Genomic DNA, 27713 nt, shown 5'->3' on the forward strand with positions numbered 1-27713 from the left:
TGTAAACCATGGAATAGAGGGGATGTATGGCATGGAATAGAGGCGATGCATGGTCTGTAAACCAAGGAATAGAGGGAATCTATGGCATGGAATAGAGGCGGTGCATTGTCTGTAAACCATGGAATATAGGGGATGTATGGCATGGAATAGAGGCGATGCATGGTCTGTAAACCAAGGAATAGAGGGAATCTATGGCATGGAATAGAGGCGATGCATGGTCTGTAAACCATGGAATAGAGGCGATGCATGGTCTGTAAACCATGGAATAGAGGGGATGCATGGTCTGTAAACCATGGAATAGAGGCGATGCATGGTCTGTAAAGCATGGAATAGAGGCGATGCATGGTCTGTAAAGCATGGAATAGAGGCGATGCATGGTCTGTAAACCATGGAATAGAGGCGATGCATGGTCTGTAAAGCATGGAATAGAGGTGATGCATGGTCTGTAAACCATGGAATAGAGGCGATGCATGGTCTGTACACCATGGAATAGAGGCGATGCATGGTCTGTAAACCATGGAATAGAGGTGATCTATGGCATGGAATAGAGGCGGTGCATGGTCTGTAAACCATGGAATAGAGGGGATGTATGGCATGGAATAGAGGCGATGCATGGTCTGTAAACCAAGGAATAGAGGGAATCTATGGCATGGAATAGAGGCGATGCATGGTCTGTAAACCATGGAATAGAGGCGATGCATGGTCTGTAAACCATAGCACCAGAGATTGAAGAGACCAAGGTTCTGACTGCACTCACTGAGGAATGAATTGGTTCTCTGATTCTATCCTTTTTAATGTTGTTTGGGTAGTGGTCAAAGTGGTTTTAAGAAAATCTATGGTACAAACTGGGAAAAAAAAATCTATCTGCATTAAAGCTCAACATTTTTAGTCCATATTTTAAAACCATTTGCACAATATTTCTGCTCATAAAACAAAAAGGAGAGGCTTCGTATGAATTAATCCATTTTCTTTCAATACACAGGGGAAATATAAGTGACTATTATTTAGTCATCAGGTCTCAAAACTCTCACACAGATATAAATTATATGGTTTTATTGCCTTTTTTTTCCCCCAGTAGCCAAGTTTACTCCAACCACAATATATATTTGCTGAGAAAGATTTTCTGTGCTTGATACATGAAGGTTAAAGATGCTTCAACACTCCTTACAATTTAGACTGTAGTTTGATAGGGGGCGGCAATTCATTTCTCAACTGTTTAATATATGACGTGGTCACCTTTTAGCTTTGTCAGTATTCTCCGGTTTGTGTTTGCTTCTTCCGAATAGCCGTTTTTAATGGTTAATACGATTAAATATAATTTTTGTATAGCAAGTAAAGGGCCGGGACAAAAAATTGTTCTCAAAGCACACAGTTAAACCTTTATAAAGGCTAGACTTAATATGGTCACAGTAATCACTATGGTAACATCTAGGCCTGGCAATGTCCCACTTCACGCCGCACAGACATCAGATTTACCTTTGAACAGATGGAGAATGCTCAGCGGAGCATGCTTGAAATTCATTTTATTATGTTGTGTAAACTTGACATAAATCTAAGAGGCCTGCCATTTTACCCCAGTGCCCTTTTCCTCGTCATGGTGGCTAGGAAATGAAAGACTGCCTTTGAAGACTCTGCAGCACTTTCTTTGAGAGAATGGGGTTTAAAGGGACATTCAACAATTGTTCATGTGGCTTTTTTGTTTTATCCTTTGCCATGTGCCGGGATTTCCGAACGCAAGAGTGTTCATAAACACAGAGCAGGAAATAAACAGAGCCACGGTTTTCCAAGTGGGTGGGCCCTGGCTCGGTGAAATAGAGAAAGAAAATCAAAAAACTCTGTAAAAGCATGTCAGGATGTGACGGGACAAAATGGAACAGGAGGCCAAATGAAAAGACCAGTTTTTGTGGGACTCAAATGCTAATATAAGAAGTTGCTCAATCTCAGCATGCCACCTAGTGGAGATGAGACCAGTGTGTGTGTGTGTGTGTGTGTGTGTGTGTGTGTGTGTGTGTGTGTGTGTGTGTGTGTGTGTGTGTGTGTGTGTGTGTGTGTGTGTGTGTGTGTGTGTGTGTGTGTGTGTGTGTGTGTGTGTGTGTGTGTGTGTGTGTGTGTGTGTGTGTGTGTGTGTGTGTGTGTGTGTGTGTGTAAGAGATATAGATATATACTTTAAGTTATGGTGAGTAAAAAAAGTGACAAAAACCCTCCATAGCAAAGCATATAGCAAATGGAAATATAACTGTATGTATCCTCATTGCTTCAGCTTTGCATAGCCAGTAACCAACCCCACACTGATGAGACCCATTAAGGTCGAAACAGCTGTCTGTGGGTGGATTTACTGGCTATGCACCTTAACCCTGGCTGTGCTTATTAAAGCTGTGACCATGCAGCAAGCTTAAGCCTATAGGGAACCATGTTTAAAATGGTTTTGAAGCAAAAAGTGGCACTGTGTGATCATTTGCATGTCATTTCCCAGAATCCCTTGCTGCAGTGGAAGTGCTGTGTGCTGGGTGATGATGAAAGGCGAGGCTGCAGAGACATGCAAATGAGCATACAGTTATATTTCCATTTGAGATTATATATATATATATATATATATATATATATATATATATATATATATATAAAATCATTAATGAAAAGAAAAAACATAGGATGAGTATCTGTGGCCTAAATAAAGCATAGGTTTAACTTGACGGACATGCCTTTTTTCAACCTTATCTACTATGTAATGTGACTATACTGTAACTCAGTGAGGAGCAAGCAACAGATTTGGACCGGCTATCCATCAGTGTCTGTCCTGTCTCCCACGAAGGTAATGGCAGTCCCTCCCCCATATACATTGAGGTAACTCTCAATGTAATACTTCCTGGTAAAATATTTTATAAATAAATAAATAAATATTGGTTATTTCACTTTGACGGCACTGGAGTCTCCCTTTTAACCTCCCAGGCACTTAATATTTCAAATGCTTATATCTCCTGAAAGGGGCTTCAGATTTTACAAATAAAACAGTGTTGGAAAGGGCACAAGGAGATGCGCTTAAAAAAAGATGCAGCAAAATCTAATAGATTTCAGCAGATAGAAGTGCAGAACAGGAGGAAAGATGATATGAAAATAAAAAAAACCCAGAAAAAAAACTATAGCTTTCAAGCATAGAAAATCACAGTATGCACATTAGTCAACAATAACAATAAAAGTTATATATCAACTATGAGCACCCCTGAGGAAGCCTAAGCGAAACGTGGCGGTTGATAATAGGCGGGCGAGAGCGCGCCCAGCTGATGTCTCTTTCTAAGACTCGAAAGACGAGATCTCCCACCAGGCAATGCGGAAGTGCCCAGGACTTACAGCTGCAGGGAACACAAGAGTGAGCAGACCGCAAGGACGGAGTCCGGCAGATTCCATTAGAAGACAAGATCCTTTGCATGAGGACACAGAAGCTTTCAGGAGCCGGAGTACCAGAAAAAGTCGATGTTGCCAGTCAGTCGAGTGTACTCAAATCCGTGCTCCTGAGAGTTTATTCATAGAAGTGGGAATTATCCCTGTGAATACATATTACACTATGTTGTGTTTTTTTTGTCTCCTTTGCGCTATAGGTCCTTTTAATTCTTGGCCTTTCCATTTTTCTCTCAGGGTGAGAACGCGGACCTCAGCTGCAGGGACAGTTAGGTTGCAGCGCTGTACGCACTTTTACATATATGTTTTAAGATTTGTTGCGCTTTTAATTGTTTTTTCTTGCATATATAAACTAATCCTGTAAATGAAGGGTGGATTCTTTAGATCTCTAGTTAAAAAAAAAACACAAAAAAAAAAACCGAACGCTTTTCAAAACATACTTTACTAACTGCATCCCACAGGATACAATTTTAATAAGCGTACATGTCTACAACAATAGTCCTACACAAAAATATACAGTAAATGCATATCCCCTTAAGGACAAATGATGTGAATTCGCCTCATACAGTTCAATGATTTTCACCTGATGTAAAAAAAAAAAATTAGACATCAAGGTGTTAAATAAATTGATCTACAGATGCAGTCAGTTTTATTCTTTCTCATAGGATATGGTGGGATATTCTGCACCAACACGGCCGTCAACTACTATGGACATTATGAGCTTTAACGGGATAGGTTGTGTCATCACTAGACTGGCTAAAGCTATATAAAGCCAACCTAATCTGCAATGCTTCACAGAATAGGCAGGGAGTTCTAACACCATACAGTAACTGCATCAAACATGCCATAACTACATCAAAATAGAAAAAGGAACTATTGCCCGTAAGAATTCAGATGGAGAAGGTGTAAGGAGTAGAGTCTTGATAAGTGCCACAATGGATGTGGGTCTATAATCTATTAAGGGGCTTTGCACAGAAGGTAGTGTTTTTAGATTTGACTTGAAGGTGTGAGAGAAGGGAATTTGGCATTAACTGTGGTTAGAGAGTTTCACATGTATGCGGTAGAGCGGTGGTACTCAAAACTCTCCTCAGGGACCATCCGCCAGATCAAGTTTGAGGAATAGCCAATGCACTTGCTGGTGAGTACTCCTAACTTGCATATGAATAGAATGTTTGGTGGTTGCCTCAGAAACCTGGTCTGGCTCAGGGCCCTGAGGAGAGGTTGGAGAATCACTTAGGTAGACTGTAATAAATAAACCTGGTTGCAGCCCCCAGGGAGGGGCCCTAGAACTGCACACGCCGTTTATACTGCACCATTTTCATCACTTCTCTGCAGAACAGACACAGTTGCTACTTACTGGTTCCCGACCATCCATTGCTTCCATCCACAATCTTCTATCCTCTTCAGAAAGTGCCTGCATTGTGAGAACAGTCGGCCTGCGAAGAAGTTGCGAAAGCAAGAGTTTACTGTGATGTATCCTTTAAATAAAAAATAAAATGCATGTCATCATCTGGTGCACATGCATCTGGAGATTAGTAAACACATTGACAGTTCAAACGAACAAGCAAGGATGTGGATGCCCACCTGCCAACTCAAATGCCAAGAATGCGCAAAACATGTTTTGCATTTCATCTACTCATTTGCCATTAGTAAAAAGGAACGTGCCAGTTGGGGTTGTGGGAGGACGAACTTTTTTACTGCCCACATACAACACTGTGGACACAATCCATCCACCTACTGGGAAATTGAAATGATACAGTGCCGTATGACCGTTGAACATGAAAAGTAACGCAAGCAGCCAGTTTCTCAGTATTATAACCTTATAATAATAACATTTAAATAAAAAAACTATAAAGATACACACTAGTCACTGTTTCAATGTCTGGCCCTACTATAGCACACCTAGTAGGCCCACTAGGCAGCTTCCCATCGTGCGAGTCATGAAAGTATAAACATCTACCAAAGCGTCCAATGGGAAAGTTCAGATGTGTACTTAGTTTTTCACACATGGCTTCTCCATTTTGGCTTGATTTTTGTTAAATAAATCATGACACGGTGTAATATGTCATGTGGTGTTGTTGTTCATCTGAGGTTGTATTTACCTAATTTTAAGACCTGCTAAGGAACAGATGATTGTTATTATGTCCTGATATGTAAAATCATAGAATTCAAAGAGGGTGTACTTTCTTTTTCACACAACTGTATATATAATAAAAAATGAATAGATGATACTGTTCTGTGGCTATCGAAATGCTTTTATTTGTGCAAGCTTCTGAGATACACTGATCTCTTCTTCCGGATGGAAGAAGAGATCAGTGTATCGCAAAAGCTCGCACAAATAAAGGCATTTCGATAGCCACAGAACAGTATCATCTATTCATTTTTGAGTATTAAGCTTGGCTAACACGGTACGCACGCACGCACGCACGCACGCACGCACGCACGCACGCACACACACACACACACACACACACACACACACACACACACACACACACACACACACACACACACACACACACGAAAATGTCAGCCTGTCATGTTAAAACAAATATATTATACAGGTAACATAATTAGAATGAGTTGGCTTTCCTAAAAGGGATAGTATTTTAGGTGCACAGGATAGCTAGGCTGGAGTTCTATCTTACAGAATAGATTGCGAAAATTCTTCCATTCTTAGGTTACAAATCACTGCTGAAGGTCACATTATGCCAAGCCCGTATTTATATCCTCTGCACTTCAAGAATTATGATGCCAGAAGGCAGGATGAGGGAAGTTCACTTGCTGTTGAAAATTGAAATGCATATGTTAAGAATCGATTCATTAGAGGTTAAGGTTATAAATAAACAAAAACAAATTAGATCTACACATTTATGGTAACTATAGATCACCAAACGGTTAAATAAATCTATCACAAAGTAAATCTCTGATATGACCAGTGTGGATATGAATGCCTTTAAAAAAAATAAAAACATCAGTAGAAGGTTTCTTCATACAGGAGTTCTTCATATATTTTGAGAACTCTTACTCCCAAGGAAAGAATCGCAGTAAGCAATAAATACAATTTTTACTTTATTTGAAGCCAACATGTACAGTACTTAAAGATGCTTAATTTCAAGAATCTTAAACCAAGAGTAGGTGCTCACAAAATATAAACCACATTTTCAAGTGATCAACCAATACATTATAATCCCAAGCATTAGATTTTACATGGGGGTTCTGTGGTGTGTGTGACCTCATAACGAGTAGGAACGTCTCCACCTTTTGTATCAGTTTGTGTCCATGTTAATTAAATAGTTTTGTATGCTCCATTGTTATTTTACTTTTCGCACCCATTGTACTGCGCTGATAAATAAGTTGGTGCCTTATAAATGAATTATTACTTTTAAAGAAAGTCCCCTTTTTCTTGTCACAAATGTGCTCTAATTCAACCAAGGGTACAAAGAAAATAAATATATACTCAACACCATTATATACAGCGCTGCATAGAAAAGAAAAAAATGCTATTTAACAAAAAAATATATATATTAAAAAAAAACTAAGTGTAAATTAAATCGTTCTCCCAATTTCTCAATACAAACGTGAACAGGCTGCACGTGTGTGACCAACAGCAGGATTTTATAGCATTCAGACAGGCAATGTGTTTACCTTTGCCTTATTAAAAGCCTGATAAGTCATAACAAGGGCAAAGAACAGTGGTCTCACATCCAATTACTCCAGACACACAATTGCAATAGAAAAAGACAATACAGCATTACAGATTGCTCTAAATAACGTGTGGTTAAAGTAAAGTATTAACTATTTTGCAATGCAGGAAAGATTTTAGGAACGTTTGTGTCCTACCAAACAATATGCTGCATGTTGAAAATAGCACATTGTAATGATGCTGGCCCTTCCAACTGGTTTACTAATCAGTGGGAAATGTTTGGCAAGAAAGAATTGTTAGCATCTTAATCCTTTAATGTTGATGCATCTGGAACTGTGAGAAGTGAGGGGGGGTTGCATACTGTATGATTGAAAACACTATGACAGAGGAGGCTCTCCTTGAAGAGCTCACCGCTCACCATCCAAGTAGTGCAGTAGGACATGGAAAACTGCAGTTGGATTAAATGAACAAATGATACAAGCAGAGCTACCAACAGGACTGGCGCAACAGGCGGTCAAACGTTGGTTCTAGGTCTTCCCATTTATAATTCTTTGGCATTGTGTGACAATATATGTATTTAAATGAGTGCAGTGGCTCATGTTTCTTTTTGCACTGATCACAACACAGGAAAACATTGTACAGAAATTCCAAATACCAAGCGTTGCTTTTTTTTTTTTTCTCTCTCTAACCAATTTAGAATGGGAAAAGCATCACGAAACCTCGTAAAACTCAAGTTCAAATAGTTTCCCGATGAGAACTTTTAGTTACTGCACTTTACAACCAAGCCGGTTAGATTGACATGATGCATGGGGCCTATAATAGAGTAGTTCTTTCTGATGAAGCCAGGTCTGCCTGACACTTCCTCTTTTATGATCAAGAGGAATACCGGAGAGATTTATAGGTGTGCAGTTGTTTGGTTCAGATTTCTTCCCTTTCTCAAACCGTATCAATAAATCTGCTAAATCTATAATCTTACAGGATGACTAACATGGAAAACATTTTTTTGGTAAGTATATACGGTATATATGTATATGATGAGTAAAGTCCCAGACATGCAAGAATGCCGTTTGTATGATTTATTCTGTTATGCTATTTATTCTCTAATTCCTGATAAACATGACAAGCTTATAAACAAAAATTAGAATGTTACAATGATTGCTGCCTACACTTCTGCAAATCTCATATGTAACATTATTTTGCTTTGTTCTACAAGGAACCCCTATTTATACAACATAATTGCTGGACGCACTCCATCAGTTAGGTTTCTATCAAACTGGTTAAAAGCTGAAACTAAACTATTTCCCATCTTAATTGAATTTCATAATTAGTGTAATAACGACCGTAATTGGAACCGTGAATATCTGCTTCTCTTTAATATGTCTAATGTAAATCAAAACTATTTACTAAAACCACATCATACATTTAGTTTCCTGCAGGAAATCCAAGGGGTTGGTCGGAAGCAGCCTGAAGAAACGTGGGACCACCGACTATTTGTGTTAATTAGTATATATATTTAGCATCCTTTTCCATTAAATACATACTTTATTAATAGCAATACACCTATTTTGGTCATATTAGGAGTTTACTGGCATTTGTGACTAACAGCTGAAGCATTCATTCAACGGAAACTCACGTGTCACCTTAACTAACTTAACTGAACACATCAATAGTGACAAAAACAGAAATGTGCATTTTACAGCAGCATATAAACAGAGACAATTCACTAAGGAAAGGAGGGTGAGAAATCAAACTATGCAAACCTGTTGCTTTGTGTTACACACTCATATAACTCGAGTGCAGGGGGATTTTCAGACACTTGTGCCACCTACAGGTTTTGTACTGAACTAGGATTAAATTCACAGAATAACAAGTTACGAGACTGGGGTTATCAAGCACAGGGAGAAGTAGGTTGGAGAGCGCACTTCAGGACCATAATTGAAAGGGAAAAATAACCTGTAAAAAGCTTTACACCTATGTTCACATAAAGAAAGGACTCAGACAAGTAGTACACACACACACACACACACACACACACACACACACACACACACACACTCACGGTGAGCGTGTACGTGACAATGGCAAAAGTTGTAACTGTTCTAAGTCATTGATAAGTAGGATGACTATACGTCCTGTTTAAGCCGGGGCAGTCCCGAATTTTTCATTAAAACGTCTCGTATCACTTGAAACCGTAAAAATAGACACTGCATATTTTGATGTGAGCGATCATCTCCAAGAGGAAACATTTTAAGTATATTGGTAAACTGCAATTATACGATTTATTCCTATAAACCAAACCGTAGTTTTGCTACTCTCGAGAGTTTGTGTTATGTTAGGAAAATGAAATAAATCCATAAAACAGCATAAATGAGGACACTAGATGACAAATACCATTATATTAAAGTGATCTAATTTGCTTGATAAATTATTTTTAATGTGTCTTGGTTTCTACTTTTGAAAATCTGATAAGGGAAATAAAGTCCAAATAAATAACAGGAGAAAAAAATTAAAAGAAAAGATAACATAGGCTACTTTACAGATGGCTCTCCCTATTTTTCTAGCCCCTACACTGAAAGGAACAATGCCGTTAAACAGTGAAGCAATCAGTATGCACGTAGAAGCTACTTTTGCACTGTCTTGGCCTACAAATCCGTATTTTGCCAGGCTGGTCCATAAATGCTGGTAATGCATAGCTCCTGAATAACGTAAGAGATGTAATATAGGAGCACGGGACTAATAATGCAATCAGTGAGACTCCATTAAAGTCCATTAAGCTGCTGATAGTGAGATGGACTTCCCATGTGTAAGACTTTATAAGGGGGGAGGATAAATTTAAACATACTGGAAACCAGCATCAAACCAGGGCAAGGAATAAACCAGATTGTTTCCCTAAGGAGGACTGTGGCTCCGCGATATGTTATGGTTTAAAACAAAAGTGCAAATGTATTTACACTCTGCAAGACAGCCTGTGAGAGAATCAGGAAGAGAGACTTCATAATAGGTCACAGTTCCCAACTGGCTAGCAAGCAGCTTCCAATGAGATGCCATTTTAAACTCCCGAAAATACTGATATTTTGCAGGCACCTATCCCATGAGCCCCCCTGGCTCAGGAGATGGCCACCTCCAGTAATACCCCCCACCCCCCCGACTGTGGTAGTAAAGCAGCAGTTCATCATTCTCTAGCAAGAGGTACCGTAGTTCAAAATACACACACACACACACACACACACACACACACACACACACACACACACACACACACTTATTAATTGTTTGTTTGTAAAGTGCCAACATTTTCCGCAGCGCAGGTACAGAGGAATACAGAGCAACATCAATTGCATAAACTGAATGAGATGCAAATAAGGTCAAACAAGTGCAAACGGATATGAAGGGGTAATGAGTTCCCTACTTGTAAGAGATCACAATCTCAAAGGAATAAGGGGCAATGTTAAAATAAAAGGTATAGTGGTCGCTCAATGTGGGATGGAGTATATCTCAGGATGAAGTATGGTACAGCCGGGTGCTGGTTATATACTTCCTCAGGGGTCGCCCAGAGCGACGACAGCCCAACGCATTACCTCATTGGAGCTGGCCAGGAGTGATCATGGGACCCGCAAGTCTCTCCATACTCCCGGATACCGTCTGACACATCCGGGGAACGCTCGCTCTCCACACTGAACATGAACCCCACGAGAAGATCACACACAGGAGATTCTACACCTTGGGATTTCCCCCCTATCTCTATTAGGTGGGCTTCAAAACAGAAGCAATTTACTGGGACGGAGAGAGCAACTTCCAGGTTATACTCCCTTCATATCTCCCCACATCTTAAGCTACAGTACTGTGCCTCTAATGCAAGTTTCCAATACATTTATCATGGCAGTGGATTGTGGAGATTTGAAATACTGTTTATATCCCATTGGACAATTGTTCCACTACGTATAGTGCAGTGCACTCACTATGGTCTTGGTTAAACATCAGGATATTACATGCATACTCAATTATACTTTAATTACAATGAATTTATTTTAAACATTTTTTTTTAAGTAACATTGATATTGGAGAAGGTGCTTCGCTGTTTATATATGTGTGCATATCATTTACATTGTCAAGCAGCAGTCTGATTCAGGTCAGTTGTGATGTCTATTTTATGTTTAAATATTTTACATTGAGATGTGCATTTTTTTCTTTGTATGAGTATGAGCAGAGAATGTGCTTAATATACCATGATAATCAAACCTGGCTCCGTTATAGACATCAGTATCACTGCACCTAGAGATCTTTGGAGGTGGATGGCAGTGTCCGCTGAACACCCATTTAATCAATCCTGTGCTACAACAAGGAACTGAAAAGTACTAGAATAGAATTGCCAAGAGCAAAAAAACAACTATACACCTGCAGAAACCAGGTTTTCAGATTGAAATGCACACTCTACTAGGCTCTTAGGCATTGATTTATTACTTGGGCTCGTTTTATTACTTTGTATACTGTCGTTTACCAAGGGTTACATTTAAAGGAAAGCAGAGTTGAAGTTACCAGTAAACTCAAACTATAGACACACAGGTAATGCATTGCAGCATACCAGATTAAGAGAGCATCATTTTCAAGTTCTGCCTCTTACTGTCAATGTTCTATCTGTACTTCCTACACATTCTCTATTGAAAGCGTCTCTCCCCTATTTTTTCCAGCCTCTCTTTTTTTTTTCTCTCTTCAAACAGACTGGAAACTGAGGTTTGCCTTCAGCTAAACAGCACTATTTTCAATTGCGGGGACCAACCGGTTCCCAAGATACTGTCAGGGGAAACAAAATGGCTGCGAAATCGCAGGCCAATGGGCAGACACCTCATCGGTGGAAACTCTTCCTATTGAAAGGCCATTAAAATATCATTTAAAAACCAGGAAGCATCTCAGGAACTGGGGGGTCCCCCAGACATAAACATAGCGCCATTCAAATCTGGGATCCTCCCCTCCCCCCACAATTCCAATCTAATTTAAAAAATAAAAATAAAACAAATAGGTTATTAGGGTGGATTTCTCTTTTACAATCTTTTTGGGTTTTTTTTAAACAAAAAATCGCTGCAACCTCTAAACATTTTCTGCTAGCCACAAAAAGCAAACATTGCCCTCATTACATGAGGTGTAGTATGCACACACCTTAAGTATAGGGGCAAAAAGACTAAGTGGGCACAGGGTAGTACTCAATTGCACACATTAAAATGATTATCTTCTATCTCCAGCTATGTTGTCATATAATTATAGAGCTCTTGAATAAGGTACCTGGCTTCCCTTACAGAAAGTCCTGTTTGATTTATTCTCCAAACTGACTTACATTGCTGGCAAAGAGCTCATTGATGAGCTCTTTCAAAGCTATTCATCAACTAGCCCATTTCACTGAACTTCGCTGTCTCACTTACAGGGCCTTTTTTTTTTTTATCAGAAATAATCTTGTAACAAGAAATCCATGTTCAGTGATTTTGCTTTATAGTGATTGATTCAGCCACTACCTTATTTCTCATGTTTTCATCTATAACTGTATTAACCCTGAATATTACAGTAGTGGCTTCCCTCAGTTAATCCCAGTTTAGGAAGAGGACTGCATAGACAGGGTGGCCAACTCCAGGCCTCAAGGGCCACCAACAGGTTAGGTTAAGGATATCCCCAACACCATGCCTGTTGGAGGCCCTTGAGGACTGGAGTTGGCAACCCCTGGCACAGAAGGAAGGGAAGTATTATTATACGGTCTATCAGATATGCCACTCCCTTTAAATTGGAGGTTACAGTAATTGTGCTATAACTGCGATTTAAGTGAATAGCCAACACTAATTGCTAACCACTACCATCATATCCATGGTAAGTTAGAAGTGGAGCTATGATGAAAACCAGGGCAGAAAAACAGCAAATATCCAAAGGAACCGTCTGTCCACTCAAAGTTGACCCCCACAGCTAGTAGCCAAATAAGATATAAGTGCGGAGCAGGAAAAAAGACCTTTTGAAGATGCGCGGTAAGGGCCACTTGCAGACCCGCTTCCCATGTGGGGCCAGCGGCCCGCAATTGCAGCAGCCCACGGATAGAGCTCACACAGCTCACGAGAGTCCGTCCCCTCTGTGTCTCCCGGTCGTTGTGATACCTGAAAGGGTAATGACGCACTTCCTGCGCGACCACGATCCAGAAATAACAAAGAAAAAATGATCGATAGCAGCGCTGCTCCTTGGGATGACACTCACCAGGTAGGTAATAAAATCAATTTATTAAATCTACATAAAACAGATAATAGAACATAACAAAAAAAGCTGTGTGTGCTGTGCACGCGCATAGTAAGTGAAACTTCTTTGACTTTTGTCACAGAAATTGAATTTGTATTGGTGATGTTTTAATTAAAAATCAAAATACAATTTCAGTGACAAAACGCAAATAAATTTGACTTATAATGCGCGTGCTCGGCACACATCCCCTGTATTAGCTATTTGCACTAAGTGTGAATTCCTTGTGTGTATGTGTCTCAGTCAGTGTGTGTATGTGTATGTGTATGTGTATGTGTATGTGTATGTGTATGTGTATGTGTATGTGTGTGTGTGTGTGTGTGTGTGTGTGTGTGTGTGTGTGTGTGTGTGTGTGTGTGTGTGTGTGTGTGTCAGTCAGTGTGTGGGGGGGTGTGGGTGGGTCAGTCAGTGTGTGGGGGGTGTGTGTGGGTCAGTCAGTGAGTGGGGGGGGTGTGGGTGGGTCAGTCAGTGAGTGGGGGGTGTGGGTGGGTCAGTCAGTGTGTGGGGTGTGTGGGTGGGTCAGTCAGTGTGTGGGGGGGTGTGGGTGGGTCAGTCAGTGTGTGGGGGGGTGTGGGTGGGTCAGTCAGTGTGTGGGGGGGTGTGGGTGGGTCAGTCAGTGTGTGGGGGGGTGTGGGTGGGTGAGTCAGTGTGTGGGGGGGGTGGGTGGGTGAGTCAGTGTGTGGGGGGGGTGGGTGGGTGAGTCAGTGTGTGGGGGGGGGGTGGGTGGGTGAGTCAGTGTGCGGGGGGGAATGGGTGAGTCAGTGTGTGGGGGGTGTGGGTGGGTGAGTCAGTGTGTGGGGGGTGTGGGTGGGTGAGTCAGTGTGTGGGGGGTGGGTGGGTGAGTCAGTGTGTGGGGGGGGTGGGTGGGTGAGTCAGTGTGTGGGGGGGGTGGGTGGGTGAGTCAGTGTGTGGGGGGGGGGGTGAGTCAGTGTGTGTGGGGGGGTGGGTGTCAGTGTGTGGGGGGGTGTGGGTGGGTGAGTCAGTGTGTGGGGGTGTGTGGGTGGGTGAGTCAGTGTGTGGGGGTGTGAGGGTGGGTGGGTCAGTGTGTGGGGGGGGTGGGTGGTTGAGTCAGTGTGTGGGGTGGGTGGTTGAGTCAGTGTGTGGGGTGGGTGGGTGGGTGAGTCAGTGTGTGGGGTGGGTGGGTGGGTGAGTCAGTGTGTGGGGTGGGTGGGTGGGTGAGTCAGTGTGTGGGGTGGGTGGGTGAGTCAGTGTGTGGGGTGGGTGGGTGAGTCAGTGTGTGGGGTGGGTGAGTCAGTGTGTGGGGTGGGTGGGTGAGTCAGTGTGTGGGGTGGGTGGGTGGGTGAGTCAGTGTGTGGGGTGGGTGGGTGGGTGAGTCAGTGTGTGGGGTGGGTGGGTGGGTGAGTCAGTGTGTGGGGTGGGTGGGTGGGTGAGTCAGTGTGTGGGGTGGGTGGGTGGGTGAGTCAGTGTGTGGGGTGGGTGGGTGGGTGAGTCAGTGTGTGGGGTGGGTGGGTGGGTGAGTCAGTGTGTGGGGTGGGTGGGTGGGTGAGTCAGTGTGTGGGGTGGGTGGGTGGGTGAGTCAGTGTGTGGGGTGGGTGGGTGGGTGAGTCAGTGTGTGGGGTGGGTGGGTGGGTGAGTCAGTGTGTGGGGTGGGTGGGTGGGTGGGTCAGTGTGTGGGGTGGGTGGGTGGGTGGGTCAGTGTGTGGGGTGGGTGGGTGGGTGGGTGAGTCAGTGTGTGGGGTGGGTGGGTGGGTGAGTCAGTGTGTGGGGTGGGTGGGTGGGTGGGTGGGTGGGTGAGTCAGTGTGTGGGGTGGGTTGAGTCAGTGTGTGGGGTGGGCGGGTGGGTGGGTGAGTCAGTGTGTGGGGTTGAGTCAGTGTGTGGGGTGGGTGGGGTGGGTGGGGTGGGTGGGTCTGGGTGGGTTGGGGTGGGTGGGTTGAGTCAGTGTGTGTATGAGTCAGTGTGTGGGGGGGTGAGTCAGTGTGTGGGGGGGTGAGTCAGTGTGTGGGGGGGTCAGTCAGTGTGTGGGGGTGTGTGGGTGGGTCAGTCAGTGTGTGGGGGGTGTGGGTGGGTCAGTCAGTGTGTGGGGGGTGTGGGTGGGTCAGTCAGTGTGTGGGGGGGTCAGTCAGTGTGTGGGGGGGGGGGGTGGGTCAGTGTGTGGGGGGGGGTGGGTGGGTGGTTCAGTGTGTGGGGGGGGGTGGGTGGGTCCGTCAGTGTGTGGGGGGGGGGGGGGGGTGGGTCAGTCAGTGTGTGGGGGGGGGTGGGGGGGTCAGTCAGTGTGTGGGGGGGGGTGGGGGGGTCAGTCAGTGTGTGGGGGGGGTGGGTGGGTCAGTCAGTGTGTGGGGGGGGGTCAGTCAGTGTGTGGGGGGGGTGGGGGGGTCAGTCAGTGTGTGGGGGGGGTGGGTGGGTCAGTCAGTGTGTGGGGAGGGGGTGCGTGGGTCAGTCAGTGTGTGGGGAGGGGGTGCGTGGGTCAGTCAGTGTGTGGGGAGGTGTGGGTGGGTCAGTCAGTGTGGGGGGTGGGTGGGTGGGTCAGTCAGTGTGGGGGGTGGGTGGGTGGGTCAGTCAGTGTGGGGGGTGGGTGGGTGGGTCAGTCAGTGTATGGGGGTGTGTGGGTGGGTCAGTCAGTGTGTGGGGGGGTGTGGGTGGGTCAGTCAGTGTGTGGGGGGGTGTGGGTGGGTCAGTCAGTGTGTGGGGGGGTGTGGGGGTGTCAGTCAGTGTGTGGGGAGGTATGGGGGGGTCAGTCAGTGTGTGGGGGGGTCAGTCAGTGTGTGGGGGGGTCAGTCAGTGTGTGGGAGGGTCAGTCAGTGTGTGGGGGGGTCAGTCAGTGTGTGGGAGGGTCAGTCAGTGTGTGGGGGGGTCAGTCAGTGTGTGGGTGGGTCAGTCAGTGTGTGGGAGGGTCAGTCAGTGTGTGGGGGGGTCAGTCAGTGTGTGGGTGGGTCAGTCAGTGTGTATGTGTCCAGCTGCAGCCAGGGGCGGGGATGTAACATTGCGCACCACCTCTCTCCCCCCCCCCCTTACGCAAATTCTGAGCGCGCGCGTGCACACACACACACCGCACGCAATCTGCGCGCACACCCCCCCCGCGGGGTACATGCGCCCGGCACGGGCATGAGTGACCGAGGCCCTGTGCCGCGCGGGTTGCGCCCGGGTTTGTGCCGTGTGCCACCGCTTCCTGCGGGCGCAAGGGGCCCGCGTACGCCCGCGGCAGGGGAAGGCTGAATGGCGCCGTGAGGAGCGTGTGGGTGGGACGACGCCGCTGCCAGCCACTTCTGCGCATGTGTGGCGTCCGTCAGCCGCGCCATCACAACTGCGCATGCGCGGCATGGCAGCGGTCGTGGAACAGTTGGGCCGTTAGGAGCGGCGGCGCGCCGCATATGTCAGCAGCCGGGTGTGTGGGGGGGGGTGTGTGGTGGGGGTGCGGCGGCGATTAGGAGCATGTGACAGGGGACGTGTGAGCGGAGCGGCGTCCATTAGGTGAGTTTTGCTCTATCAGGACTAGGTGCCACGAAAGAAGTTTCACTTCAAAAAGACCTTTCAGAAAAACCGCAATACTGTATTTCAAGTACGGTACCAGTCCCTACTCTCTCAGAAGCCTCAGCAAACACGGTGAGACGAGTGCTTCAATAGGTGCCAGTCGTGTCATTGAGAAAGGCTGGAGGACCAACCACAACATTGGCATTTTCAGACATGAAATACATTTTTCTGAAGATCAAATCCGTAGTGCCCAATTCCTTGCTTTTTTTATTAGGCTATGATCAAAACTGAAGGTGTCAACCCTGGCAGCAGCATACACCATTTTCAGGCCCTGCAAAAGATCTCAACTAGTGCTAAAAAGAGAATGAACGATTCCCACCCCAAGTGCCAATCATTGTGTGACATGGAGTTCCAGAAAGCTACAGATTGTACTCACCGATCAGCACCCTCCACGTCAAAGCAAAACCTCTTCTCTATGGAGTCTGTTTTTCGGCGTATGCATGTTTTCAGGTGAACGGCCTCTTCTTCTCCCTAAAGGACAACACGACAAAATGTAGGCGCTACATCCATTTCTCCACTAGAGAAGCCACTTAAATGTATTTTAAGCGCTATGTACATTAATGGCGCTATATAAATAAAGACATACAATACAAAATGTATTTATAGCACAAACAGACAATATAAGAGAAATGCTGCACACCTCAAAAAGAAAAATAATGATACAGTTACCGGTGCTCCAGTGTTTGCACGAAAGCCTGCAATCAGTCCTGAACAGATAAACAAAGGAACATAGGGCACAACGGGTTTAGCAAATCAATCTCATTTATTGAGCCAACACGACGTTTCAACCATAATGGTCTTTATCAAGTGACAATAGCATGTTGTTGTCACTTGATAAAGACCATTATGGTCGAAACGTCGTGTTGGCTCAATAAATGAGTTTGATTGGCTAAACCCGTTGTGCCCTATGTTCCTTTATAGCACAAACTCCATGAACAAAAGATTGTGCAAAAACAGGGACTCTAGTGTTATATGTGCATTCACTCCTACAGTAATTCTAAGAATTTTTAGTCAAATACAAGTAAAAACCTGCCTTTTCTACAATAACTGATCTACAACTAAACATATGATCACTGTCATTGTAGCAGTGTAATTGGAAATATTTGTACCATTTTAAAAATATTTTATATATTTTTTTGCAATAAATGTATTAATGCTTTGAATCAATGGGGCTGTACACCCAATCCTTATTATAAGTCAGACATTATTCCCCAAGGAGTTATCAGTAACAAATGGTAAACTTTGAGTGTATTAATGTTACTAAAATGATGGGTGTTTCTCCTCAATAGGTAAACTGCTGATGCAGATAATCATCATTTAGAGCCTCCAGTATAGTCACTATGTGGCGACAACTGTGCCCCCAGACTTCATCTCTTTCCATGACCAATTTAAATGTGTTCTTAATGTTTGAAGAATTGCAATATACGCGTGTCAAGCAAGCACAGTGCATGAAATGTTATGGACTTGACTACCGAGATGATGCATTTAATCTGATCAATGAATAGTAGGTGGCCTTGTTTAAGATGCATCTTTCTTTCTTCAGTGTAAGGCCCAAAGCATACATTCTACCAGCGCTGCAATCCATGCAATATATTACATATTGTGCTTGGGAAATTATCTATCAGCGTGTACCGGTTTTTTTCCTCTTCCTTTCCCAATACACTGGCACTTATCTCTCGACCTACTCCAAGTCTTGAAACCATTTTAAAAGTTAATCCAACTACAGCACAGTGGAAATATAGAACCAAATCACTTTTCCTCCAGGGAAACGAACGATGTTTGCCAATCTTTTGCATTAGCACAGAGAGAGACCAGTGCACAGAAGAATAGCAAAGGAAAATAATGACAGAAGTACGAAGGCTAAGTAATAGTCATAGTGGGCTGCTTATTTGCAAATAATATTTTCAACCTATGTTGTTCAGTAAACCGAGTTATACAAAAGACATTTTAAGCACAAGGGCTTGCCCTAGAGAACTCCCAACCCAGTAACAGCCCATTCCTCCTCCTCCCCCATATTCCCTTTCATGGCTCACACCAATATGCCAACTTTTTAACTAATATGCTACATTTTCAGCGCCTTTTAGCCTTTCTTCTATAAAACTGTACATTGCAATTACGGAAAATTACTGCAATTATGGAAAAGAAGAAAAAAATTAAAAAAGTAGTAGACAGAAAATGTGGGGCGGGGGTTGCACGTGCACATGGGGGGGGCGCGCCAAGGAAGGCGGGGGGTCGCGCGTACGGGGGGGTTGCTTACGTAGGGGGGTGCGTACGCGGGGCATGTGCGAGTGTGGGGGAGGGTGAGCGCGCGTGGGGGGATTGTGTGGATATGTGCACGTGGGGGTACGCACGTGGGGATGGGGTGCACGCGTGGGGGTACATGGGAGGTGGGGGTGCATGGGGGCATATTCATATTTGTTCTTGTTCTGTGTTTTAAGTGAAGGAAACCTCTAATAATTTGTCATTAATAGTAAATACAGACTTGTAGTGTATAACATGTTGCACGTAGCCATTTAGATATCAGTTGTGGGACAACAAATATGAACCTGAAGAATGCTCAATGGATGCCGGAGTCGCGTATATGTAAAACATGTCAGTGGCAGAAGGATCAGCCTACTGCAGATAACCACCTTCAAGGAGCCTTCACTTTGGTGAATATTACTACAAAATGGCCACAACCGGTTTCAGAAAACCCTTTAGAACTGGTACAACTACATTTCAGCAGCCATCTGTGTTTCTATACATACCGTATATATAATCTTATACACATCTTTTAAATTACCATGTTCTAGTCCAGAATCAAAAGGGATTCTCCTAACACATACTGTACAACTTACCACTTTTCCTCCAGACTTCTGGTCAAATGGTACCATGGTGATTTGTCTTGTTTCTCTCTGGTACGTGCAGTAATGTTTTACCCAAGAGGTCCCAAAATGCCCTGCAACCAAAGGGGAGACAATACGTGATGGGGGAGCAAGGAGTTACCACTGAAGGTCAGATTCGTATCAGAGCAAACTGAATTAGTCACAGTGGGACAATTTGGATGTTAAAACTAAAATTGATTCTTTAAAAAAAAAAACGTAATAGCTTTTTTTTAATCAGGTTAAGAGATTGTCCTGGAAATGTCCGCCAACATTAATACCTAATGTTAAAGGTATGGTGAAATGTAAGGGTTTTTAGCGGTTAGGGTAGGGGTTTTAGGGTAAGCGGCTAGGTCAGGGGTTTTTTAGGGTAGGGGTTTTATGGGTAGGGGCTTTTATGGTTAGGGCTTAGATAAGGGTTTTTTAGGGTTAGGGCAGGGGGTTAAGGCACTTACCCTTAGTGGCAAAATAGCCACGACCAAATGTCCTAGACAGTACGCTAGTGCTCAGGGAGACTCCCTTTTTTCAGGCCACAAAGGAGTTTATATATATCTCAAACTACACTAATTAGACTAATTGCCCCCCTCTTTCCCACCAGAGGCTGCAAGAAATCTTTTACTAAGCCACTATGGCCGGCAAGGTGTAGTGGGGGTGGGGGTGGGGGTGGGGGGTGGAGGGGGGCAGAGTTTGTTAGTTTAGGTAAATATTAACACTGTTGTAGCCCGCAGAGGGTTGGTTGCCCATGGCAAGCTGGTCACTTGGGGGATACAAAGGAGTTATTCTATTACCAAGTAGTTCTACTATTGTGTGTACTCACCTAAGGAGTCATAACTAACGCTATGGGTATAACTTAGGAATTAATTATTTAGCATAACATATATATCCTATTAACAGAGGTTTAGTGGGTAGGGTATACCAATGATAACAGACAATTAGCATTTCATTTGCACCAAAGTCCGTTTATAACGCATTTCCCTTGATGTTATGTTAAGCCAAGTTAATGTTGCATTACTTTCTTTGGGGAGAGCAGCTTTACCATTAGCTAAGGGAGTCTGGGCCAAAGTGAATTCGTTGTGAAGAATAGATAGAGCAGAAGTTGGCTAGAAATTAATGAGTGACCAAATAATCAGTTATTAATATTAACAATAACAGGGTGGACTGGAATATAGGGCAAATATCTCATAAAGCTACTGAATATGAAAAAAGCAATCTCTTTTCGTTGATCACAAATAAATGTAAACTTAAACTCAATTCATTAATACTTTTTTAAACAAATGTAAACATGTGCAAAGCAAACATATGGTTACATGCATTTTTTTGCAAACAAATCAAGTGCATCTATTATCTATTTAATGGGGACTGACATTGAGGATAACAAAATTGACAAAATATAATGTATTTAAAACTCAGCACACCTAACTAATCGACTCCTGTGGGCTTGATGGCTCATGTATTTCAGACTTTTAAAAAATGGAGGACTTCACGCTGCCAATAGCATATTTTAACATTACCATGGTTTGCTAGATAGATATTTTTTATTATTATTCTTTTTTACTTAATATTTATTCAAGTTTTCATACATTTTATTGGGAGTACAGAAAAAAGGGAAATCGGATACAATTATAAAACAAATTGGTTCATTTTTCCATCAATAATACATTCCAAACTCTAATAACTTGTCTATTGTTGGGAGGTTCAGACTGTTTCCAAACTGCTGCTTTAGAGGATCTAGCTGCTGTAAGAATATGAAGCACCAAAGTCTTTATAATGTAATGATATTTCCCAGGTATGGGTTTACCCAGAACTAATGTCCATGAATCAAGAGGTAGTTTCGTATCCGTAATTTAATCTATTAGCATATTTTTCCAAAATGTTTGTATTTTAGGGCATGACCACCATGTGTCCCATAGTTCCAAACTGAATGCATGGTCCCCAACATCTATCTGATGAGTTGTAAACATGTTTTAGTCTACTGTAGCTGTTGCAAGATACAATTTTAATATTTTATAGCTATATTCTTTTATTGTAAAACATATAGAGGATCCTTCAGCTCTCGGACAGATATGTTCTCAATCGTCCATCTCTAAGCTTGACCCCAACTGTTTTTTCCATTTAATCATATATTGTAATTTAGTTTGTGTAGAGGAGTGTGATGAGATCAATTAAAGAAATCATCCGTTTTCTCACAGTGGCAGATTCACAAATGACTTCATAAATGTTAAGCTCCCTAAAAGTGTTCCTGGACTTTTACTCTGAAACTGTAAGAAAATGTTTGATTTGCTTATATTTGCAAGACTTTGTATTGGGAGCAAGAAATTACAGGCATACCCCGCATTAACGTACGCAATGGGTCCAGAGCATGTATGTAAAGCGAAAATGTACTTAAAGTGAAGCACTACCTTTTCCCACTTATCGATGCATGTACTGTACTGCAATCGTCCTATACGTGCATAACTGATGTAAATAACGCATGTGTAACAGGCTCTATAGTCTCCCCGCTTGCGCACAGCTTCGGTACAGGTAGGGAGCCGGTATTGCTGTTCAGGATGTGCTGACAGGCGCATGCGCAAGCTGCCGTTTGCCTATTAGGCGATATGTCCTTACTCGCGAGTGTACTTAAAGTGAGTGTCCTTAAACCGGGGTATGCCTATACTCTTTCGTCGTTTCGAATGTTTGTATTTTTCCATTATGGAATACATCTTTAAATCTCAGTAATCTACTATTCTTCCAAAAGTGCAAAACTAGATCTTGTTGGCCCTGCAAAAAATCTGAATTTTGAAATATAGTGATCATTGGAGACAATCTCACTTTAATGGGCAAAGGATCCTTAATTTACAAGTGTCACTATAGGATTGCATTCTTTAAATCAATTCTCTATGCTTTGTATGTAGCTACATAGACATAGCTAGGGGCATTGAGAGCGGGTGCGCTCTCAATGTTTACCCTTATAAGAATGCCATTTGAAATGGATGTATGAGTTTAGGAAATATCTTTCCTAACCTATCCGCTAGAATTTTTTTAAATATTTGTAGAAGTATATTAAGCAAGCGAGCATTATTACATTGCAATTAGGTTTGAATTCGGTGTATAAAAACGGGATGTCACACATTATTCTGATTCATAACGATTCTTTTCTATGCATATTATATTGCACATATACAGTATGATATTATTCTAATGGTGGTGAATTAATATCTTCTGTAGATTCAGTTACATTAAGATAGGATTAGAAGTTATAATGGGATTGCGGCTGTGCTGCGTTGTCTGAATAAGGGGAGCCCTGAGGTTGACACTTGAGTGCCATTAACAACTGTGGTTAAAACTGATGCAAATCATAAGTGTGTATGGCATCATGTTGGATTAACAGGAGTTCTAAGATCTTTCCAGAAGACAAGCCATATTTTGTAATAAACTTGTATGGAGGATGGGCAGTTCCTTATCAGATATGATATCAGTTTTGAGCTGTAGGACCTTATCTGGTAATAGAATTAGTAGTAGCAAGGGCTGACTAAGGGCTAGCTCACACTGCCTGCTATGCAACGTGCACGTTCGGCACTCTTTGAGGCTAGTGGATGAGAGTTGTCAAACTAGAAACTGCTTGTGGCGGCAAGTACAGCGTTGACGCTGCGACATTTTGCTGCCACAAACCAAATTGACATTTCGGGCTGCAGTCACGTCACGTGAGTTGGGTCAGCCAATAAAGGCGAACCAGCTACGTGACACGTTCGCCACGCCCCCAATCGACGTGACCCAACTCCTGCAGCTAGCTCACAGATCGCTGGGCTGCAGGAGCGCGCGGTCATAGAAGGCAGTGTGAGCTCGGCTTAAGGGATACTGTCTGGATAAATATCCAGCCGTGTTTAGAAAGAGAAGAGAAGGATTACACCAAGAAGAAGAGAGATGGGTTTACATCACCAAGATCAGCCAGAGGATTTTCTCCCAAGAAAAGAATAATATGCAACCATCATTGAAGATATAACTTATTTGATGCCACCACCATTTTTGTACCCGAGTATTTATCTTCAGAATAAACGTTTCTTTTTATGTGCTAAAACCAGAATGCTGAGTACAGGCATACCCCACTTTAAGTACACTCACTTTAAGTACACTCGCGAGTAAGTACATCTCGCTCAATAGGCAAACGGCAGCTCACGCATGCGCCAGTCAGCACGTCCTGAACAGCAATACCGGCTACCTACCTGTACCGAAGGTGTACGCAAGCGGGGAGACTATAGAGCCTGTTACACATGCGTTATTTACATCAGTTCTGCACGTATATGACGATTGCAGTACAGTACATGCATCGATAAGTGGGGAAAAGGTAGTGCTTCACTTTAAGTACATTTTCGCTTTACATACATGCTCCGGTCCCATTGCGTACGTTAATGCGGGGTATGCCTGTACTGTTATGCTGGAGTCATTATGAAAGATGTAAATACATTTTCCACCCTCACTAAAAAAAAAAAACATGCATTTTTTAACAATTTAATTATTGCACTATTAGAGATGCCAGAACCCATTATAACAGTTCAATGCACAAGATTCCTTAGCAGATTAGTTCATTCACAATAGCTGGCCAAAAGCTGTTTTTCCATTGCTCACCATGCTATGCTGGTTTTGGAAGGCAACATTTCACAATTACGAAGGTATTCGCCAAGTCGCAATGAACTCCTATTCCCCTGTTAATTAGCGTCTAGTTTTTAGCTGGTATCTTTTTATTGAACTCAAATTTCCTAAAAGGTGAAATTCTCCCCAAAAAGTTATTGAAAAAAGCAGCTGTGTAAAATAATGGTGTTAAAAAAAACAACAACAAAAACACACCTTTCTTTTATATTATTACATTTGTGCCTAGAACTCGTACTATACTCAATCAAAATCATAATTTCCTGCAGAAGAAATGTCAGCCATCTTGCCCTATCCCCCAAAAAAGCTAAAATTTGAAAGCAGATATTTGTGGAGTACGTTAGTTTTCCCCGAACGTACAGAAACAGGACTGCACATGTAAGATGAATTTATCTACATGTGAATTCTTAGCACTGCTTAAATATCAGCTTTGACAATCACTGCAAACAATCACTACAATATACATGAATCTCTAAATTGGTTTCGCAGTGGATATGCTGTGTACTCTCCTTGTTTTAGCCAAATCTGAGCTTCCTGCTCAAATTTCACTCTAAATGCAAACAGTTTATGGACGCTCCTTTTCTTTACATCTTATAGATCATATTACTCAAGCTTCTCAATGCATTAAAAAGCCAAATGTGTGTTGTCTCTCCCAGATAACCACTATTAGGCCTCGGCCATGTTACGTGCATGCTGGCGGAAGCGCGCTCCTGCTCAGCACTGAGCCCCTACAGCCGCAATTAGAGCGGCTTTAGTAGGGGCTCACCTGCGCTTCCACAAGCGCGCGGAAGCGCAGGTCTTAGGGGAATTTAAAATTCCCCCGCTTGCCGGCGCGACAGGCCAGTCACGTGAGCGGTTCGCCCAATGAGGGCGAACCAGCTCCGTGACGTCACTGGCCCGCCCCCGGCCAGTGACGTGCCCACCCCCGTCCCGACCCCTGAAGGCCCGCTGACGGCGCGTGCGGTAAGCAACCGCAAGGCCAGGGAAAGCCCCCGCTTTCCCTGAGCCTCAGCACGCCTCAGCGAGTAAGCAGGGAGCATGGACTCAGCCTTAGAATACAATACTTGGGTTACATGGTTAGTTGGTCAATTTGCACGGCTTTAATCTTCAACTATTCAGGTTCAAACCTCACCAAGAGTGAAAGTCGCAGAACATCTATATTCCTTTATATTTGTAGTCACCAAAAAAATAAAAAATAATAATTATATATATATATATATATATATATATATATATATATATATATATATATATATATATATATATATATATATATATATATATACACACAAATATAGCTGTATGCTCATCTGCATGTCTTAGGCAGGTCTGCAACCCCGCCTTTCCCCATTATCACCCAGCATACAGCACTTCCACTGCAGCAAGGGATTCTGGGAAATGACATGCAAATGAGCACACAGTGTCACTTTTTGCCTCAATAACCATTTTTAACATGGTTCCCTATAGGCTTAAGCTTGCTGCATGGTCACAGCTTTGAGCACAGCCAGGGTTAAGGTGCATAGCCAGAAAACCACCCACAGACAGCCGTTTCGACCTTGATGGGTCTCATCAGTGTGGGGTTGATTTTACTGGGAATGCAAGAGAGGTTATGGGATAGGCTAAACCATAATACTGAGTTAAGTTATGGTGAGTAAAAAAAGTGACAAAAACCCTCCACAGGAAAGCAAATACGCAAATATAACTGTATGCTCATCTGCATGTCTTAGGCAGGTCTGCAACCCCGCCTTTCCCCATTATCACTCAGCATACAGCACTTCCACTGCAGCAAGGGATTCTGGGAAATGACATGCAAATGTATATATATTTATTAATGGTGGGTAAAAAAAGTGACTAAAACCCTCCACAGTAAAGCATAAAGCAACTGTAAATATTCCTGTATATTCATTTGCATGTCTTAGACAGGTCTGCAACCCTGTCTTTCACCATAATCACCCAGCACACAGCACTTCCAATGCAGACATGCAAATTAATAAACAGGAATATTTACAGTTTACAGATTCCCAGAATCCCTTGCTGCAGTGGAAGTGCCGACGTCGGAGGTCACGGGTGAGACTGCTCCAGTACCAGGGAGTGAGAGGGTGTATACCTGAGTTTGTGGCATAGTTTAGCTATCACGCTTGTTACTGCAATTTATATATATGTAAACTGTTGGCACATTATTGCGGTGTGCTATTAATCCTTGTGACGGCGGTAATGATCGCGCTACCACACTGATCACGGCACTCCAACTACCACTATACCGTGGACATACGGGACTCTGTGCACATTGCGGTTATAATACATGCTATATTGCAACACCCTCTAAACAAATTAAGGAGGTGGCCATTACATATGTTGGTAATGATGTAGGTGACGTTGAATATTGGCATTCTCCCTACCTATATATATCCTTATACCTACCTCCTATCCTATTCCCTTCCCCTCTCTCCAATCTTGAGCAGCACCATCAGGAGGGTTCAATTAATGAACTAAACATTCAAGTATATATCAATTAGCCTCCTGTGATCACCCATACCTTGTGTTTTAGATGTTTTTATGCTTACTGATTATGCGTCGCTATGGTATATATATAAATAAAACTTTTTTGTTTGGTCTAATTTAGGCATTTTAGTGGTAATTGTTCACTCCTAGAATTGGGTGCGATTACAAGTGATATCTCCTACATCCCTTCGATATATGTCAGGGAGCACTATACCCCTGTTAATACCTATCATCAGCCTGTTTGTGCAGTGGTAAAAGGGATCTGTGGGAGACTTTTCTATGTCTTCATTCATTGTAACATCGTCGGAAGAAGAGATCAGTGTATCTCGAAAGCTCGCACAAATAAAAACATTTAGTTAGCCACAGAACGGTATCATCTATTTATTTTTTGATATATTTATATATATATACACATATATACATATACATATATATATATATATATATATATATATATATATATATATATATATTTTTTTTTATTGGGGCACCCTACAACACAATCCTGTTCTGGGTGCCGGCATATAGGGAAATAAATGTCACTGCTGGTAATTTAGTTCGGAATTGGAGGGTATTCGATCATAATAAAATGACGCTTGTATAATTACGGATGTTAATAATGTGTAGTGTTTTATTCTCAGAAACGCTTGAACCAACAATGTTAAATGCTTCATGAGATGCAGGTCCCTGGTGCAGAGACCAGAATATTTGTGTTCCCAAGCCCCTCCTGCCAGATCCAGTTACTGTACAAATAATAAGGTTAGATTGCTGCTCCAAAAATAGAGCAGTTGTTTCAAATTTAGCACCTGGAATATTATTAGAAAAGTATGATCCAATGCTGCTGCTGCATGGGGCCTGAAATGCATGGTGGTGATATAGCGAGTGGCAGGCATTTGCAGATGTTAAATAATCTAACAAATAAAACTATTTCAAA

The 27713-nt window shown here is 42.8% G+C and overlaps 1 protein-coding gene across 6 annotated transcripts in view; it reads right to left on the minus strand.

Annotated features, from left to right (window-relative positions):
* Positions 1-27713, minus strand: part of ARHGAP26 (Rho GTPase activating protein 26) — a 547512-nt gene that overhangs the window by 354557 nt on the left and 165242 nt on the right. For all 6 annotated transcript variants that reach the window (XM_075601056.1, XM_075601054.1, XM_075601057.1 and 3 more), the window contains exons 9-11: positions 19631-19731; positions 17170-17264; positions 4754-4832 (exon numbers count right to left, since the gene is read on the minus strand). In XM_075601056.1, coding sequence (XP_075457171.1) covers positions 4754-4832; positions 17170-17264; positions 19631-19731 — 275 coding nt within the window. The remainder of the gene's footprint in view (positions 1-4753; positions 4833-17169; positions 17265-19630; positions 19732-27713) is intronic.

The sequence above is a fragment of the Ascaphus truei genome, chromosome 5 (genome assembly GCF_040206685.1).
Source record: "Ascaphus truei isolate aAscTru1 chromosome 5, aAscTru1.hap1, whole genome shotgun sequence".
Classification (NCBI taxonomy): Eukaryota; Metazoa; Chordata; class Amphibia; order Anura; family Ascaphidae; genus Ascaphus; species Ascaphus truei.